General features: G+C 36.0%; 1 protein-coding gene across 24 annotated transcripts in view; it reads left to right on the top strand.

Annotated features, from left to right (window-relative positions):
* The window catches only part of TRDMT1 (tRNA aspartic acid methyltransferase 1), a 62,352-nt gene extending 43,150 nt beyond the window's left edge, over positions 1–19,202 (top strand). For 11 of the 24 annotated variants that reach the window (XM_077945909.1, XM_077945905.1, XM_077945908.1 and 8 more), the window contains 7 exons: positions 48–113; positions 1,186–1,255; positions 2,327–2,410; positions 3,774–4,117; positions 6,986–7,043; positions 8,083–8,212; positions 13,089–19,202. In XM_077945909.1, the coding sequence (XP_077802035.1) occupies positions 48–113; positions 1,186–1,255; positions 2,327–2,410; positions 3,774–4,117; positions 6,986–7,043; positions 8,083–8,212; positions 13,089–13,189 (853 nt within the window). In that variant the 3' untranslated portion in view covers positions 13,190–19,202. Of the gene's footprint in view, positions 1–47; positions 114–1,185; positions 1,256–2,326; positions 2,411–3,773; positions 4,118–6,985; positions 7,044–8,082; positions 8,213–11,154; positions 11,249–13,088 lie in introns of all 24 variants that reach the window. The other 13 variants (XM_077945901.1, XM_077945896.1, XM_028826025.2 and 10 more) reach the window with 5 other exon arrangements.
* Positions 19,203–19,780: the final 578 nt, after the last annotated feature.

Genomic DNA, 19,780 nt, shown 5'->3' with positions numbered 1-19,780 from the left:
TAGTAATGAGATATTTAGAATTCCATTTGTTTGTGTTTTTTTTTTAGATTACAAAAATTACCAAAGTATATTCTTTTGGAAAATGTTAAAGGTTTTGAAGTATCTTCTACAAGGTAAAAAAAATGTGTTTGTCTTGCATACATCTTAGACTTGGTATATCTTATAGTAGGAACTGTTGTGAAATAAAAATCTTAAAAACCAGTGCATACATTCTGACATTTTATATGTTAAATTCATCAGTGTTGATTTTGACTAATAATATAAAGTATTACAAAGTTTTGTTCAACTGATTCTCTTCTCTTTTGATGTTTTCGAATTTTTCTGGAGTAAGTGGTTAGTAAGAATGGCATTTCTCAATTTTAGCCATTTATATTGGTGCTTATTTCTGTGTAAGTGGAAACGTTTTCAGTAAGAATTGGTCCTGTTGGCAAGTATTTTCTGCCCTACAGCTGGATGCAGGAAGAATCCCTGTGTTGGGGTTCTTTCAGATGGTGGCTCAGCTGGAGAGAAAGCATCACCCCAGTCCTTGCGTCAGCTGCTGTCTGTAACAGTGCTCCCATCTGACTGGCTACCTTGAAGAAGATAGAGTTCTAGTTCCCATGGCAGATTGATCATCACTAGATTAGCAATTCTAACTTTCATCAATTTGGATAATTTATCTGGCAGCTCTATTTATTTGTAATAAAGAATTATCTATATCTTTTGATTCAATATTATTTCTCAGGTGCTGAACTTAGTAAAAACGTAGGTCATTATCTTTCTAATCAAGTGAAGTTACAGTTTTCACTTAAAATGAGGTTTTGTGGACCGGGTGCGGTGGCTCACGCCTGTAATCCCAGCACTTTGGGAGGCCGAAGCTGGTGGATCATGAGGTCAGGAGTTCAAGACCAGCCTGGCCAAGATGGCGAAACCCTGTCTCTACTAAAAATACAAAAAGATTAGCCAGGTGTGGTGGTGGGCGCCTGTAATCCTAGCTACTCAGGAGACTAAGGCAGAGAATTGCTTGAACCCAGCAGGCGGAGGATGCGGTGAGCCGAGATTGTGCCACTGTACTCCAGCCTGGGTGACAGAGTGAGACTCTGTCTCAAAAAAAAAAAAAAAAAAAAAGAGTTTTTGTGTACATTATTTAAATAAGAACCACCTTTCCAAGTAACAAATGAAAGCTTTTTTTTTTCTTCTTTTCAGAGACCTCTTGATACAAACAATAGAAAATTGTGGCTTTCAGTACCAAGAGTTTCTATTATCTCCAACCTCTGTAGGTACCACAGTTATAAATGCTTACATAAATTATAATTTAAAGGCTTTTTTTCTCAAAGGAAATTTGATTCAATAAGCAGAATGGCTTTATTTTGGATAATATTATAGGTAAACTCTGAAAATAGTTTAGATTATGGGTCTTCCTTCCCAAAGAGTTGAGTGCATGCATATAAATTCATTCACACATATTTCATGAAAAAAATTATATAGCTTGAAAGAGAGACTATATTTTTCTTTTAGAGAGCAAAGGATAGCATATTTTAAAATATGTCAAGTTTGGTATTTCCAAACTCGGTGTTAATAATGTTAATAATTAATAATGTTAATGTTTCAAAATAATCCAAAATAGAAAACAAAACAAACATGTAGTAACTTCCTAATTACTGCTTTGGGGACATAACATTAAGTTGAAAACACTGCTTCCATTTCATGGGTAAGAAATTTAAATAATTGATCATAATAAGACAAGTTATTTGACAGATTTGAATTTTGCAAGTGTTGCTGTCAGCTTTTTATTGTTCTTGTTAGTTTCTTGTGATCTTTAGTCATATTATATTGTTCTTTGCCCAGAAATTAATAGAAAACCCATTATAAAAATTCAAGATACAAGCTGTGGAAATTGGCAACATATTTGATTTCTTTAAATTTATTTCATATTTATTGCCTTTTAGTTTGTAAAGCATAGTGAATCATCCTTTTTAACAAAATGAGGTAATAAATAGCCAAGAATAGCTATATTTGAATTTTTAAATTATTACTATATTATCAATAATGAATGTAAAAATATCTATAGTATGTCTTAGCTGGGAAATATAAAATGGAAGTGACTTGTAGATATATTTGTCAGCTTCAATCTTTAACTCATTCAAATAAAAGTACAAAGTAGCAGCTTAATAGTTTAGAATATACTACAATGGAGTCTTCTACAAATCCGTAGCAAATTTTGCTCTGGTAGAAGCTAAGTGTAGACTCGTATGAGTTTTTTGTTGTTGTTGTTTAACTTGTTGCTAAAGTTAGTACCGCTCTCTTTAATTTTCTAGAGTAACTAACTGCTTTGCTTTGCTTACAGCTTGGCATTCCAAATTCAAGGCTACGGTATTTTCTTATTGCAAAGCTTCAGTCTGAACCATTACCTTTTCAAGCCCCTGGTCAGGTATTATTATTGGAATTTTATTATGAGTGTTATGACTTATTTATTGTAAATATATATTAGTCTGCTAATTTATTTTCAAGAAATACTTTGTGTAAGTGTCTCTGTGTCCTATGGAATCTAAAGTATAGACCATGCCCTAGGTCCCTCTTCAAGGCCATTTTCCTCTTGCCACTTTTATTGGTTTAAACAAAACAAAAACAAAACAAAACAAATTTTCTTTTCCTCATTGGAAAACAAATGAGTTAAAAAACTTATCATTAGTATTGTGATCTTCCTTCCCCCATAAGTTCCCTTTTGACTGTTGACTGTTTTGCATTTATCATTTTATCTTTCTCATAGAAGCCATTGGTGACTTTTGATAAAATTTAATATTTTATCTTAAAAGTGGCTTACAAGTATTTTAACACATTGGTTGCATTTTCTTTAAAGCCAATGCTATTTAGCTTAATTGATTAAAATATAGTAATGATTAGTACAAGCTAGAATAAAATGCTCAATTGCTACAGATAGAATCTCTAATTATGTCAGCAGTTTTACATGCTTAGGTCAAAAAACAGGGATGGATAACTGAGTTTCGGCGTTTCAGTGAAACTCTTCTTAACTTTCATAGGAAAGGACACAAAAGTCATGTCTACTAATAAGGGATTGGTAGTGTCACCTCAATCCCCTTATCACATAATACTAATATTGCTCCCTTTCCATAGTGGCCAATTCCAAATGTAGAGTTAATGCACCTTATACATTGTATTAAGTTAATATTAATTTTATACATTGACTTCAAAGACTTCATCATTAAAAATTCCTGGAACGGTTTTCCTTTTACAAAATAGGACTTTATACATGGTTATATGTTTTGCAGAAGCAAGTTTTTCCCATGGGACTCATGAGTAGAAATAACCTTTCACAGTGAAAAGCGCTTTTCTTTTTTTAATTGCTAGTTTTCCTTTAGATCATAGCTATGTTTCGGTTTTTCCTTTTTAATGAAGGAGTATGGCAAAACTTGATCCAAAACACGTTTTCTGGAAATATTAGTGTTGCTTTCTAAACTTCTTTTCCAAATAGGATACAAGTATGATTTATCTATATTCAGTACACTTTCTATTACTTTATTGAATGTTTTTATTAATAAATACTGTAAACACTAATCCATGAAATAAATCATCTGTAGCCTGATGACAATATAGCTGTATGATTAATAACTTGTAATAACTTGTGCAAATACAAGTAAACCACAATTTCTGTCTTTTAATGGCAACCCCATAAAGACTAATGAGGTTTTTTTCATAATGTTGACTGGACATTATTAATTTCTCTTATTTTTAATGAAACTTTTGACAATTTGTTTATTTTTATGTAATGCCAGGTACTGATGCAGTTCCCCAAAATTGAATCTGTACATCCACAAAAATATACAATGGATGTAGAAAATAAAATTCAAGAAAAGAACATTGAACCAAATATTAGCTTTGATAGCAGCACACAGGGTTCTGGAAAAGATGCCATTCTTTTTAAGCTTGAAACTGCAGAAGAAATTCACAGGAAAAATCAACAAGATAGTGATCTCTCTGTGAAAATGCTAAAAGATTTTCTTGAAGATGACACTGACATGAACCAGTATCTTTTACCACCAAAGTCATTGCTGCGATATGCTCTTCTATTGGACATTGTTCAGCCCACTTGTAGAAGGTCCGTGTGCTTTACCAAAGGGTAGGTTTTAAAGATCTATTCATCCTATATCCAAAATAACCAGGTTTTTAAAAGCTATTGTTTCTTTAAGTTCTTCTAAAAACAAGGAGCATTTTATAAAATGTTTTTGCTAGAATGATGTATTTTCCCTTAATTGCCTGCTTCATGTTCCAATAGAACACAAGTAAAAATTCCGTTTGGCAGAACATTATGTGCACCACCCACAAAAGTGCTCATAAAAGACAATGTCATTTGTTTGGTGACTTTCATAGGAGCTTAAATACCCATAGTGGAAACATGGTTTCTGTAGACTATTACTTGCTAATTCTTTTTTTTTTTTTTTTTGAGTCGGAGTCTCACTCTGCTGCCCAGGCTGGAGTGCAGTGGCGCCATCTCTGCTCACTGCAAGCTCTGCCTCCCGGGTTCACGCCATTCTCCTGCTTCAGCCTCCCGAGTAGCTGGGACTACAGCTACCACCTCGCCCGGCTAATTTTTTGTATTTTCAGTAGAGATGGGGTGCTAATTCTTTGGCACTTCTGTGGTACATCGTATCTCAAAAGAATTGTGTTCACTCTTATGATCAATGTATAATAAGAAATTAAATTTTAATCTAAAGAAGTAATATTGAGTCATCTGGAGAATATTAGAGTAACTTTTAAATTTAAATTTTATTCAGGTTTTTACATAAGTGATATATGCCCATGGTTCCCCAAAAGATAACTAAGATTGTAAGACTCCATTCCATTTCTATCTCTTGACCATTCAGTTCTTCTCCCCACATACAACCAATGATATCAGTTTACTGTATAATCTTCCAGAGGTATTGTATCTGAAAGTGTATTTAAATATCCATCTATATTTATCCCCCTTTTTAAGTAAATGGCAGGATACTATATATATGCCCCTTTTTTCACTGCACAATATAAATAGAATATTATCGCATATCAGTACTTAAAGGACTTTCTGTTTTCATTGTATAGGTATATTATATAATTTACTGGTTACCTATTCATGAACATTTAGAGGGCTTCCTTTGGGTTATTTCTTGAACATTTAATACATTTCTCACTAATTTTTTTAAACCTAGAAAGGGGAAAATTAGAGCTTTTTAAGAAAAATTTTGGCTGGGCATGGTGGCTCATGCCTGTAATCTCAACACTTTGGGAGGCTGAGGCAGATAGATCACCTGAGGTCAGGAGTTTGAGACTAGCCTGGCCATCATGGTGAAACCCTGTCTCTACTAAAACTACAAAAATTAGCCAGGCATGGTGGTGGGCGCTTGCAATCCCAGCTACTTGGGAGACTGAGGCAGGAGAATCGCTTGAATCTGGGGGGCAATGGTTGCAGTGAGCTGAGATCACACCACTGCACTACAGCCTGGATGACAGAGTGAGACTCTGTCTCAAACAAAAAGAAAAATTTTGCCAAGGATCTCTGTCTCTGCTTTCTGAATGCTACTCAACCTCATTTGATAGGTAGTTGTATGATTTGTCAATTCAGGGTTTCTGTTCTTACCTTCTAGATAGCTATTAATATCTTGTATGATATCCTGTACCCCAATATAACCATACCAGACTCATTCTGACTTTATTATACTCTGCCCTTGTACTTCAGGGGAAAGAGTTTATTGCTTTCCATTACCTTGAAAGACTTCACTGGGCTGTTGTCAATTACCAAGTTCAATAGGTTCTGTTTAGGACTCTCATAAAGTAAGACTTAGCAATTTTGTAATAAACAACCTTGAAATTCTTTTCTAATTATACAGATGACATAAAAGAAGGCTGATTGTAAAATTTATTTTGGTATAGATACACTATGTGTATATACACACATATTTATATGTGTAATATATATGAAAAAGACAGTTTGAAAAAAATTGTTTTTTTCCTGGTTTGACTTTTTCCCTCTAATTCTTATTTTAAACTGTTTTATTTGTAAAAAAGAAATAATGCTAAAATGTTGAACGGCCAGCTTGGCAATAATCTTAGAGAAAGACATACTGCTAATGACTTGCATTTCTGAAGTGTTTTATATTTTCTGTGTAGTTTTTTTATATAATGGTCTAAGTGATCATAAAATCGTACTGTGTTAAATGACAAGCAGACATAGGCTCAGTGGCACTGTGTTTGCCATGGTGTTAGAGGGCAGGGTGGTGGGTTCCTGAGAGGAAATGATGGTTCAGGCATGATGAAAATGGCAGCAATTTCTTTTCACCTATACAGCATTTGGGTTAATGTGGCAGGGGAGCCACTATTGAATTATATTTGAATATAAAGTGCATCCTTTCCAGTGGTGAACATTCAAGATGGGACAATTAATACAAAGAAATAACAACTTATAGTTCATAATTCAGTGGTGTCTATTCAACTAAAAAAACTGTGCCATGTTTCATTTCAGAGACATTTATTATTTATTATTATCATTTACTTTTTGAGACAGAGTCTCACTCTGTTGCCCAGGCTGGAGTGCAGCAGCGTGATCTTGGCTCACTGCAACCTCTGCCTTCCAGGTTTAAGAGATTCTCCTACCTCAGTCTCCTGAGTAGCTGGGATTACAGGCACTTACCACCATGCCTGGGATTTCACCATGTTGGCCAGGCTGACCTCAAACTCCTGACCTCAGGTGGTCCACCAGCCTCGGCCTCCCAAAGTGCTGAGATTACAGGCATTAGCCATTGTGCCTGGCCCATTTCTGAGACATTTAAATGGAACTATCTTATGTCTTTTACCTAGTAATTTTTTACCTACAAATGATATTTATGTGACATTATTCCAGATATTTCAGAAGGATGTAACTGTGTAGATTGATTAATTCATTCAATAAATATTTAAGAAATATAGCATTAACACATACATCAGGTGCTGCATAATAGTTGTGTTGATTTTTCAGATATGGAAGCTACATAGAAGGGACAGGGTCTGTGTTACAGACTGCAGAGGATGTGCAGGTACTACGCATGTTTTAAAACTAAAACACTTTAAAACTTTTAACTAAAATTGTATAATACTTTGAGAACATTAAAATAATTTTATGCATCCAACTGGCCATCAATATATATTTTATTCATTCATATGGATATTCATATATATATTTTATTACTGTTGAATAAATCTTTTTCTTGTTGCTCTACATGAGTATATGCACAAGGAATGTTTTATGTTTTTCTTTTTCTTATTTTTACCTTCTGCTTTTCTTTTATTCCATAAATAGTAAGTTGAAATTCAGCCTACAATAGTTAATGTTCTCTAAAATGTTGTACAAACATCTTAATATTGGAGCCCTCCTTTGCAGTACACACTATAAACTTCCTTTTAAGGAAAAAAAAAATCTTAGCAATGTGCTTTATGAATACTTTAGTTGTTAACTCTTCATGTTGTCATGGTTGAATACAAGTCTAATATATAGCAAGTTTTATATTTTTTTGAATACTTTTAAAGTGAGATCACATTATCTTTTATACTGATTCAAACTTTTAACTAATAAAATTTACCCATGGTAAAAATTCTGTTATAGGCAAATGAATGTCTGGATTGAAGAAATTATATTTGCTTAATGTATTTAATCATTTTAAGGAAGTATCTTGATGAAACCAAGTATAAAAATGAAAGTTTTAATGATTCTCCTGTTTTATTGTAAAATCGACTTGGTTGTTTTATCAAGCTTCTTTTGCATTTTTTACTATATTTCTTTTATATTGTCATTTATTGTTTATACTCTTATGATTTTATTTTAAGGGCTCAAAAATGACAGACACCCTGAAAAATATCCTGATCTGTTGAATGTTAACCTTTTTTTCTTTTCAAAGTTTACATTGCCCTTATCGAGCCAGTATGTAGTCTATTGCACAGAGCCAATTTGCCCTGTGCACTTTGCCGCTGTGTGTTAGAGCAGACTGTATGTCCATCGAGTTTAAACTGTCTCACAGCAGAAGATCTTAAATCCAATTGCACATTACTTTTTTAGTTATCTTGGGTATTTTCTTACAGATTGAGAATATCTACAAATCCCTTACCAAGTTGTCACAAGAAGAACAGATAACAAAGCTGTTAATGCTTAAACTGCGATATTTCACTCCTAAAGAAATAGCAAATCTCCTTGGATTTCCTCCAGAGTTCGGTATGTGGGATACATGCAGAATTCAGCTTTCATGTATTAAAACTCTCAAAAATCTTTAGGGACTTGTGTGTCTAGGACTTGCCTCAACAAACGGGCTCAAGAAACCTCTTTCCTTTCCTGATCATGCCTTTATGGCATCTTTCTGCCCTCTTTCCCCTCATAACTGCCTCATTCGGTTCTTTCCTGATTCATTCTCCCTCTCACTAGCTCCACTAGTGGGCCACAGAGGTTGGCATGGCTAGAAGGGTCACATTGGCAACTCCTCACCTCTTTCCACAGATGGCTGTGCATAGCATCCCCTTTCCAGCTTATTTTCTTTTTCAGAGGTTCTCTCCTAATCACCCCACAGTAGAGCTTGTGAAAGAATGCTTTCGATCACCTTTTTAAAAAAATTAAAAGGCAGTTGAGGGATTATTTTGGAAGGGTGGGGGATGTATTGGTATTTATTCTCCTCAGATACCCCTGTTTCAGCTGTGTGGCTCTATCCTTCCCTACAAGGGGTAGGTGGAGAAAGAGGAGGTGGAGAGGCTGTCTAGGAAGGAGCTTTCATAATGGAATGAAAGGGGGACTCAGAAGATGAAATTGACACAGGAGATGAATTGACACAGAATTGAAAGTTTGGGGATCTACAGCAAGGAATCTCAAGAACAAGTGGGAAGATTTAGTTGTAGAGTCAGAAAGTCAAAGACCTAACTTCATTGGCAGTCCAGGAAGTCCAGGGATTGGTGCTCTGAAGAGGTTGTACACACTGCTTTGGCCTTCTCAGAGATGCCCCAGCCCATCTCCCTGATCCCACCACCAGGGCCAGTGCTCTCAGCTCTAAGGAGGCTGTGGGTTTCTCAGGCCTGGGGTGGGCATGCTCCCAGTACCTGGCTGATGGACTGGGAGAAAGATTGACCTCCCTAGCATGCTTCCCTGGCTAGAGAAGGAGGAAGTGTGCTTTTGAGGACTCTGATTGAGAGTTCGAATGCAGAAAAGTCATGTTAAGTCCAATACTTTTATAATATTAATATGGCACTATTCCTAAAATAAATAACAGGTTTAATAGATCATGTTTCAAATTCTAAATAAGGGATTTAAGCTGAGGTTTTGGAACACAACTGTTTTGTACATAGGGAACAAACTGCCAATGTAATTTGACTACCCTCTTGGTAATTGGTTCTCTGAGCGTAGTCGTGGCAACCAGGTTTATTTTGTACTCCCTGCCTCTTTCTTGGTGATCTCATTTTTGTCCCAAATATCCTGGGGAGTGTTGTTTAAGAGAAACACAAACTTTCCTTGTCGTAGTTTATGTCACAAAATGAGTGAGAGCATTACAAAACAAATAAAGACCTGAGAATTAGACTCAAGAATTCTCATTCCTAGTCTGCTTTCCTAGCTACTATTTCTTTTTCCTTTTTTCAGATAAGCAATTAGACATACTGTTGAAGAGAGAAAAGAGATTAACTATCTAATTAAAACGAATTCCTCAGCTTTATTCCAGTGGTTTTTTGTTTTCAAAGGGCCGTAGTCACTTTGGTAATACTGAACCTTGCTAAGGAGTACAGAGCCCAGAGTCAGACTGAGTGATTTCATATCCCAGCCCCACCTTAACCGTTCCCTTCTTTAGTTTACTTGTCTGTAAAATGAGGATAATCATAACTCCTACTTCATAGGGTTATTATGATAGTTATATGAGTTAATGTATACAGAATTCTTATATAATATCTGAGACATAATGTAAAATTTGTTTTAGATTTCATTTTTAGAATGAGCCATTTATTTACTTTTGTAATATTTATTTCATAAATATTTTTCTCATTGTTTTAAAATTTTAAGTGGGTAAAGTAGAATTTTTCAAAACTCTCTGAATTACATGTGTAGCACTTAGAAAAACAGCCTTTGAAGTTACTGAACCTCTTTTTGAGATACATGATATGTTTGTGGAATTGAGTTTACCCTGATGTCACCACTGAGCAGCACCGTGACACAACTGTCCCTGATGTGTGTTTCCAACATTATTGACTCTGGGTCCAAAAATGGGCATTGTTTGAGCTGTTTGTCTACTGGCAATGATGGATCTGCAATGAACGCTGTGTCCTGGTTCTGTGACACCTGGTGGTGTGTGTTCTACAGTAGTAGGCTTTTGAAGAAAAACACTAACCTGCCCTTATGGGTGAAAGCTGATATCTTGACCTTGTCCATTCTATATTTCTTTGTTTTTGGGGATTATTATTGTTATTTTTAATGTATCTAAGTTTTTAAAAAGTTGTCTTTTAACTTAAAAAATTATGTCATGTTTTCCACAAGTTGTTAGGTTGGTGCAAAAGTAATTTGCCGTTACTTTCAGTGGCAAAAAGTGCAATTACCTTTGTGCCAACCTAACAGTTTAGATTTAAAGAAATATGCACCGATGCAGACACATACACACGCACACACACATAGATATAATTTGTACAAATCTTACTTGTTTGTTTTCAAACCTTTCTTTCCTTCTGATGTAATTGTAATATTGCAAAAGGTCGTCTCTGGGATAGTCTAAAAGCCTGTTTGTAGGTACATTTATACCTTTGGCTACTTTGAAGTAAATAAGTTTAGATAAGGAATGTGCTTACCTAAGATATTATCTTTAGAATAGAAACTTTATGATCATGTTTAATTGCAACAGTAATTGCTGTTATTTTATTGCAGTTAATAAAATGTCAAGTGTCGATGAAGCAATTTTATTGTAACTAATTCTACCTTCCTGTCCTCACAAGTATATGAAATTTTGCTATTTTTTTTTCTTTTTTTTTTTTGAGACGGAGTCTCGCTCTGTTACCCAGGTTAGAGAGTGGCGTGATCTTGGCTCACTGCCAGCTCCACCTCCCAGGTTCACGCCATTCTCCTGCCTCAGCCTCCTGAGTAGCTGGGACTACAGGCGCCCACCACCACCACGCCCAGCTAATTTTTTGTATTTTTAGCAGAGACGGGGTTTCACCGTGTTCGCCAGGATGGTCTCGATCTCTTGACCTCATGATCTGCCCGCCTCAGCCTCCCAAAGTGCTGGGATTACAGGTGTGAGCCACCGCGCCTGGCCAAAATTTTGCTATTCTTAATACTCCTAATTTTTAAAAACATTTTCCTAAGTTATTTTTCCTTTATTTCTTTGCTTTGCCAGAGTATGCTGAATGTGAAATCCTGACATTATAACTAACATTATAGTGCACACTCTTGTACATGGACAGTCTTTCATGCTGATATTTGCAAAGCCTTCTTCCAGCGTATGAGGGATCCATGGGCCTTTTTGTTTTAAGAAAGGAGTATAGCAAATGGAAGTCCAACATGAGAAAGGCAATTTGTGGAAGCAGAGTGTAAAAACAACCGTGGGGGACTCGTATCCAGAATATGTAAAGGACTCTTACAATTCAACAATTATAAAAAGAGAAATCCAATTTTAAAATGGGCAAGGATTTGAGTCAATATTTCTCCAAAAAGGATAGATAAATGGCCAATAAGCACATTAAAAATATGTTACTTAGTTATTAGGGAAATGTAAATCAAATCACAATATGATATTATTTCATACTCATTAGGATGGCTAAAATAGAAAAGACAAACAATAATAGTACTGATGAAGATGTGGAGATATTGGAACCCTCATACACTGCTGGATGTGAATGTAAAATGGTGCAGCTGCTTTGAAGAACATCTAACGGTTCCTCAAACATTAAACATAGACTTACTGTGTGACCCAGCAATTTCACCCCTATGTATATATCCAAGAGAATTGAAAATATATGTCTATACAAAAACATACGCGAATGTTCATAACAGCATTATTGTCAACAGCCAAAAAAGTAGAAACAATCCAAATGTCTTTGAATGAATGAATGAAAAAATGAAATGTGGTAAATCTATACAATAGAATATTATTCACCCACAACAAGGAATGAGGTGTTAGTACATGCTATGACATGAATGAACCTTTAAAACATGTTCAGTGAGGCCGGGCGCGGTGGCTCAAGCCTGTAATCCCAGCACTTTGGGAGGCCGAGACGGGCGGATCACGAGGTCAGGAGATCGAGACCATCCTGGCTAACCCGGTGAAACCCCGTCTCTACTAAAAAATACAAAAAACTAGCCGGGCGTGGTGGCGGGCGCCTGTAGTCCCAGCTACTCAGGAGGCTGAGGCAGGAGAATGGCGTAAACCTGGGAGGCGGAGCTTGCAGTGAGCTGAGATCCGGCCACTGCACTCCAGCCTGGGTGACAGAGCGAGACTCCGTCTCAAAAAAAAAAAAAAAAAAAAAACATGTTCAGTGAAAGAAACCAGACACAAAAAACAACATATTTTAAGGCTCAATTCATATGAAACAGAAAGTAGATTAATGGTTGGGGGCATGGAGGTAATAGGGAGTGACTGCTAATAGGTACTAAATATTTTTTTGAAGTAATGAAAATATTCTGGAATTAGACAATGGAGATGTTTGAAAAACTCAGTGACTATACTAACAACCTCTTAATCGTACACTTTAAGTGTGTGATTTTTATGCTATGCAAATTATATCCATAAAATGATTATTAAATCAAAGAAAGAACTGTGAAATAATGGCAGCCATAGCTTTTTTAAAAGTGCACTAATACGTGGATTTCTCTGAGTTCTGTGGATATTTTATGTGTACGTGTGTGTGTGCTGAGCATAACATATAATGTGATATGTTGCTATCTCACTGTGTAGGCAGTATAATGTTATAGAATATTTTTGGCTCCAAATTCTCTTTTGTTAATAAAACTTCATGGAGACCTTAGTGATTTATTTATGAAATGACCGCTGTGCCCTTACTAAAGGATACATCCTTTCATCTCTGGAAATTGTGATTACAAATGATTTCTTTAAATTGTTCTTTGTCTTTTCTAGGATTTCCTGAGAAGATAACAGTGAAACAGCGTTATCGCCTACTTGGAAATAGTCTCAACGTGCATGTAGTAGCTAAACTAATCAAAATCCTATGTGAATAATTTCGAAATAACTGTGAAAGATGGTCATATGATATTCCTTCATTTTTGGAGAGTAATTCTGAAATTCTATTTTGGACTAATTCTGGTGGAATTTAGCTAAATTATTTTAATCTGTCTTTAATAAGAAATTTGGATTTTATAAAAAAATCCACTTGTTTCTTCAAATTTATATTACTGTATTTTATAAAATACAAACTATTGGTATGCTTTATGGAGAGTATATTTGCATATGAAACTGGTAAATATATATGTGAAATATTCTTTTTAAAATGATTTCATAAACAAATCAAGGAGCACTAGAATTTTAGTGTCTACATGAGTATCTTGTGCAGTGTCATAACAGGCATATTTTTATGTTAATTAAAGAAGTTTTTTATTTCTAATTTTAAAATAATGATTCTAATTCTAGCCCATTGAATGTTTTATTTAATTTCCAATCCTGTAAACACTTCTTTATTTCATCTAAACAAATGCATATGATACGTAAACCAAATTATCATTATTCAATTTATACAGCAGTCTGAAGATTATGTCAGGAAAAACAATCCTAAATGTTTGATTATCTCTCCATCAAGCGGTACAGAAAGTGTTGGTGCACATTATCTACATTTTCCTCAGTCTGTCTGAAGGACAAAACTCATTTTTCCTTCTTCATTTTGTATGTACTTTCCTTTAGTTTGCTATTATCAAATCTTGTTTTTGTCTTCTCAGCTTCTGAGTTGAATTTGCCTTTGCACGCTGAGGAATGTAGCATGGCATTAAGATTTCAGAGAGGAAGCTGCCCTCTGATCCCGTGCCATATGACACTACTGCCCTTCCCCCAATTGTTCTTTATTGTGGCAACATACACTCTGAATTAACTTTTATGACTTTTAACTTTCTCTGTCTCTCTTCCTCAGTAGACCTCTTGGAATTAGGGTTTCTAATCAAACTAAGTCTTGTATCATAAATTCTGTGGTTTGTGATAAAAGCAAGTGACAAAGAGAAGAGAGATGAAAAGAAACAAGTCCAGAAATCGTATTACAAGATTTTAATTCAAATTTTTCTTCTTAAAAATCAACTATTTTGAGGTGGATAAATTGGAAGTTTGTGCGTTGCTTGTGGGAACGTAAAATGGTTCAGCTGCTGTTGGAAAACAGTATGGAGGTTTGTCACAAAATTCAACATAGAATTACCCTATGATTCAGCGATTCCACCTCTGGCTATAGACCCAAAAGAATTGAAAGCAGAGACTTGAACAGATATTTGTACACCAGTGTTTATAACACCATTATTCACAGTAGCCAAAAGGTAGAAGCAGCCCAAGTGTCCTCCCATTCACCCTTGAATGGTTGCATGAAATGTGTTCCATGCATGCAGTGGAATGGTACCAACCTTCAACAGGAAGGAAATTCTGACATATGCGGTGACACAGATGAACCTTGAGTACCTTACGCGAAGTGAAATAAGCCACTCTGTGGGAAGGGAGAATGGGTAGTTAGTGCTTACTGGGTACAAAGTTTCTGTTTGGGGTGATGAGAAAGTTTTGGAGGTGGATGAGGAGGATGATTGCACAACAATGTGAATACTTAATGCCACTGCAACTGTATATTTAAAAATAGTTAAAATGATAAATTTTATATTATGTATATTTTACTGCAATTGAAAAAAATCATAGTCTATTACCAATTTTTCAGAACTCATAGATAAATATGAATATAGGGAAGCTATAAGCCAGCCCATATACAGAAATTATCACTATCTACATTTTTCATATGTGTTCAAAGACAGAGCCTATTAAAAGTCTCATAAATTTCAGTAAACAATCGGAAATTATTTTGGCACACTTTCATGTAGGTTCTCTTCACTGCTGAAAGATTCTAAATAAAATGGTTTAGAGTTTTACTGTAACTCTATGAATAATTATGCTATAATTATAGTATCCTACATTTGGTTGAGCAACATTATGCAAAATAAGTGTCAAGTTACTGTTCACCAACTATAAACACCTGAAAGGCCTGTAGAGACATTTGCTTACAAACTGGAAGACAGAAGGTAGCTTTGTGGAATTTTTAAATTATGGAAGTGTATTCACAGAAGACGGTGATTCTTGCCCTTAATTCATAATTGAAAATATACAGTAACAAGCATAAAATTCACATCTTAATGAAGATGTATCTACCAGTGTCATTCAATTAGCAGATGTATATGTATGCATAATTAATTTGGAAAATGTTATTTTATGGAATATCTGCTATATGCTTTTGGTAATAATGCTATATATAAAATTTGCACTGGAAATTCTTTTTCCTGATATTTGGACTTGTACGTTTATTCAGATATTGGAAAACATAGCTTCTCATTTTCAAGAGAATAATGTGTAATTCAATCTTCACCATACCTAACAGTAAACTGATTTTTCATTCCCCTTTTCCCATCATTCCTGCTCTTTTAAATGGCTTACCAGATAATTCTAAGGTATTTATTACCCTGCTTCATATTTTTAGTATGTCTTCAGGAACCAAAACTAATTCTAAAAGATGATCAGATCATTTAATGTAAACAAAATGAGTCATAATTGGAAAATGATTTTGAAGAGGTGGGTAGTCATTATAGGAGGGGTCAGAGCCTGACAATCCTCAGTGGCAGGCAAGAAAGAGGAATGACAGCATCACCTTCATAGAGGACCCTGGACATGGTGTTCTGGCTATTAAATCAGACCTGCACCACGGGCACTGCCCTGTGCCTGGAAAGGTGAGAAAATGCCTCCAACCTTCAGCCAACTTTTCTTCCTCAAAAAGTAGAGCCTTCTACAGAGGCAAAAATGGTAGTTGAAATTGTGAACAGTGAGGGTCCGCACAGCACTTTTTTAGAAATTTGAGGGTAAACTGTTGCTTGAAATGATCCAACTTTTCAAAGAGGTAAAGTTATTTAGTAGAGAGGCTTTTAAGTTGCCCTGAAAAGCTGTTTTGCTACCATGTGGGATGTAAAGTTGGATGGAGTTAGAGGTGAGTGCAGGCAATTCAACGCATTGGTAGGGGTGGAATTCCTCAGCAGAAATCACCATCTGGGTTTTGCTCCCATCTCAACCTAGTTCAGGTCTAGAGTAATTAAGTTGGAGACTTCTGAGGAGAGAGAAATGAACTAAAGATAAATAAAACTGATTTAATTTTAGCTATAGCAGAACAGAACAAAGAAGCAACCACATTTCATCTAACATCAAGCACCTACTAAAGGATGCATTCTGCAGGCCAACTGTGTCCGCATCCAAACCAAAGTCACTGTGGTTGCTCTTTTGCTTTAATAAGAGTTTAGAAACAAGACGTTTCTAAATAAGCCAAGATAACACAATAAGGACCAAGTTTTAATCCCACATATACAAAAAGATTAAAGTGAGTTTTCCTGAATTGCTTATGTTATGAACAGAAGGTTACCTTGTCATAATTTGGCCTTCGGCTTGAAATTCTGACTCTTTTAGGCCACCAGTTATGACACTGACTTAGTAATAGCTTTGGACTTTGAAATTGAGTGAGGGTCATATAGCGTCAGCAGTTTTCTTGTAGCCTGTGATTGCACTGAGATATAATTTTTAAAGACGTGGCCTTTGGACCTCTGTCTACTAGTTAATCTCTCCCATCTACCATTCAAATGTGCTATATACAACTATCATATCAACTTCTTAGCAAGCACTTTTCTGGTCCTCCATCACACCCAGCGAGATGTCTAGTTATGCCTTTCATTTGAGAGTTTCCCCCCTTTTTTTTTTTTTTTTTTTTTTTTTGAGATGGAGTCTCACTCTGTTGCCCAGGCTGGAGTGCAGTGGTGTGATCTCAGCTCACTGCAACCTCCCCCTCCTGGGTTAAAGTGATTTTCCTGCCTCAGCCTCCTTAGTAGCTGGGATTACAGGTGCGTGCCACCACACCTAGCTAATTTTTGTATTAGTAGAGATGAGGTTTCACCATGTTGGCCAGGCTGGTCTCAAACACCTGACCTCAAGTTAATCCACCCACCTTGGCTTCCCAAAGTGCTGGGTATTACAGGCATGAGCCACCATGCCCAGCCTCCCTTTGCATATCTTTTAAAAAGGTATTAAGCATCTTGCACATGTTCTTTGGTTTCAGTTTGCATGAGTCAACCTGTCTGCATCATTTTCCCTTTCACTATTTCTTGTCTTTGATGGTAAAATTTTAAAGCTTCAATTTAAAAAAAAAAAGTCTTTTTTGTTGTTGTTTCTATCTTCCGTTTCCTTCTTTAGACTGTCTAGGAACATTTTAAGGTACTCATGCTCTTCAAAATCTTACACAATCAAGATCCAAACTCCATCACCATTCGTGTCTTAGCTTGTGAATTTCTTTCTTTTTAAATAAAGTTGTTCAACAAATATGAGCATGTGCAACGAGCTGTTTTGGCTTTGTATTCCCCAAGTTCTCATATAAATTGGCTTTATATTTACCATAGATTCTGAGTCTTGCTTTCCGCCACATCCAGCACTTACTGAAGTCTCCCTCAAGTACACCACACTTGACTCCTAAAGCTTCCAAAATCTCATTTTTCCTATAAATATGAGACTGGAAATTTTCACAAAAACTAGAAGATAGGAATTGAGTTCTCCCATAGAAGAACTCTCCTCTGAATAACCCTAGGGTTTTTCACTTCTTTGCTTGTACCTAAGCATGGCTTCAGTGTTTACTTCAAATATTTGCTGTGTATTTTGTTTGCATTTTGATTTCTGTTTTTGTCAGGACAGATTGAAATTATAAGAGTGTACACAGAGAACATGTTTGTTTAGCTAAATTAGCACTATAATCAGATGAGATCACCTAGAGGGTCAGAGGATGAGAGTGAAAGAGAGAAAGAGAAAGAGAAGAGCAGAGGCTTGGAGCTGACTTATCTGAAGATTCAATCCTCAGGTCTCTTTCTACCCTTCACTTTTCAAGACACTTCTCTCAGAGATGCTCACCCTTTCCTACAACTTCAGCCATTTTGCCAGTGACACCCAGATGACTCTAAATCTGCTGTTTTCCTAAGCCCTATTCTAGAATCTTCATGCTGGTACATTTTTAACTTGGATATCTTGCTATTCAAGTTGTATCAAATTTGCATCAAATTTAGCATGTTTGCAGCCTCAGCACTCTCCATTCTATAGTCAGTTCCACTTTAATATTTATGGTACGGTTAGTCTCCAAATCTTCCAAGTTCAAGCCTCATAACCAAAGATCGTCTTCACCTTCCTTCTCACTCTGCATTCCATTGGTCAGCTTCTGTTAAAACAGCCTTCCTAAGGCAGGCCTTCTCTGAACCATCATCTATTTTTAGGAAATCTTATAAAAAGTCACTGAGATTTAAGAACACCCACACATATATTTGCAATCATATTTGTGTGGTTGGTTAAACATGTCAACATTTAACAGATTTGAGCCTTCTAAATTTAATCTAGCATGAATGTCGTTTTTACTAAAATATTTGCTATTTTACTCACTTAGCTGGTTCCTTACACAAGTCCAGTTAAATTTCACATATGGAAAAATGATTGAAAACACCTAATGGAATGCGATACTCCTTGTGTAGTAGAAATGAGTTGAGTTTCATATTTGAGAGCCGATCCTATGAATGAATAGACAATAAACTGAATAGTTGTTATGATCTGGGTTTTAAAAATGGAAAATGTTTCATGTTTTACAGAATGTAAATGTCCACAAGGGCAGAGATTGTTAAGACATTTTTTCCCCCAGTGACTTAAAACATTACTGGCACGTAGTAAGCACTCAATAAATATTTGTTGAATGAGTGAATATAGGAACCATACTGGAATCGATATTGAAGCTACATAGAAAGCATCACACTTCAGAATTCAAACAGTGTCTTTAAGTTGTTCTCTTTAAAACTATTTAATTTGTCTGTTACTGCCACTTCTTCTGTGCCCAGAGGAACAGCCAAAGTTACTCAAGTCCGGAAGACAAGATTTAAAAATAATTCTGGGGTAGGCTTTTGGCTTTTGGAAAGTAGTGCAAATAAAATTTTTTGAATTACTGTATTCTGACTTCTGGTCTTGACAAGAGAGTGTAGATTTATTTCTCCCTGCTTCTCCCTGAAAAGTACAGTTATAAACTCTGGGTAAGTATAATTATAAAATAATGCAAGAGGAATCAGAAGGAGAATTCTGAAAGGCGGGAACAGGAAGACACACTGGCGAGGGACCCCAAGACTAGAGGAACAACATGGTTCCAAGACATCTGACCCCTCACCCAACAGAGGAAGGTTACCCAGGCTTGGTGTTTCCCGACCTACAACCTAACAACAGAAGGCAGCCCAGAGAGGCTCATTCCTGCAGAAGAGGGAACTGAAGTCTAGTCAGTAATACCAGATGAGTCTGGCTCTACCAGCACGGGGGATATATCAGGAACCCCACTGACAAACATCCAGACCTGAGACTTGTATATTGTGCTGAGAGATGAGCACCCAGGGGCCTCTGGCCAAAAGCATCTAACCCAGGAAGATTTTTTGTTACCCTGAGCCAGAGACTCCCTTCTCCCAGAGGTACCATGGGACCCGGCTTGGGGGAAAATCCTTCTTTCCCTAAAGTAGCATCATGAAGGACCATTCGGGAGCCCC

The sequence above is a fragment of the Macaca mulatta genome, chromosome 9 (assembly GCF_049350105.2).
Source record: "Macaca mulatta isolate MMU2019108-1 chromosome 9, T2T-MMU8v2.0, whole genome shotgun sequence".
Lineage (NCBI taxonomy): Eukaryota > Metazoa > Chordata > Mammalia > Primates > Cercopithecidae > Macaca > Macaca mulatta.
Note: the sequence above shows the minus strand (reverse complement) of the source record. Positions and strands in the feature narration are given on the sequence as shown.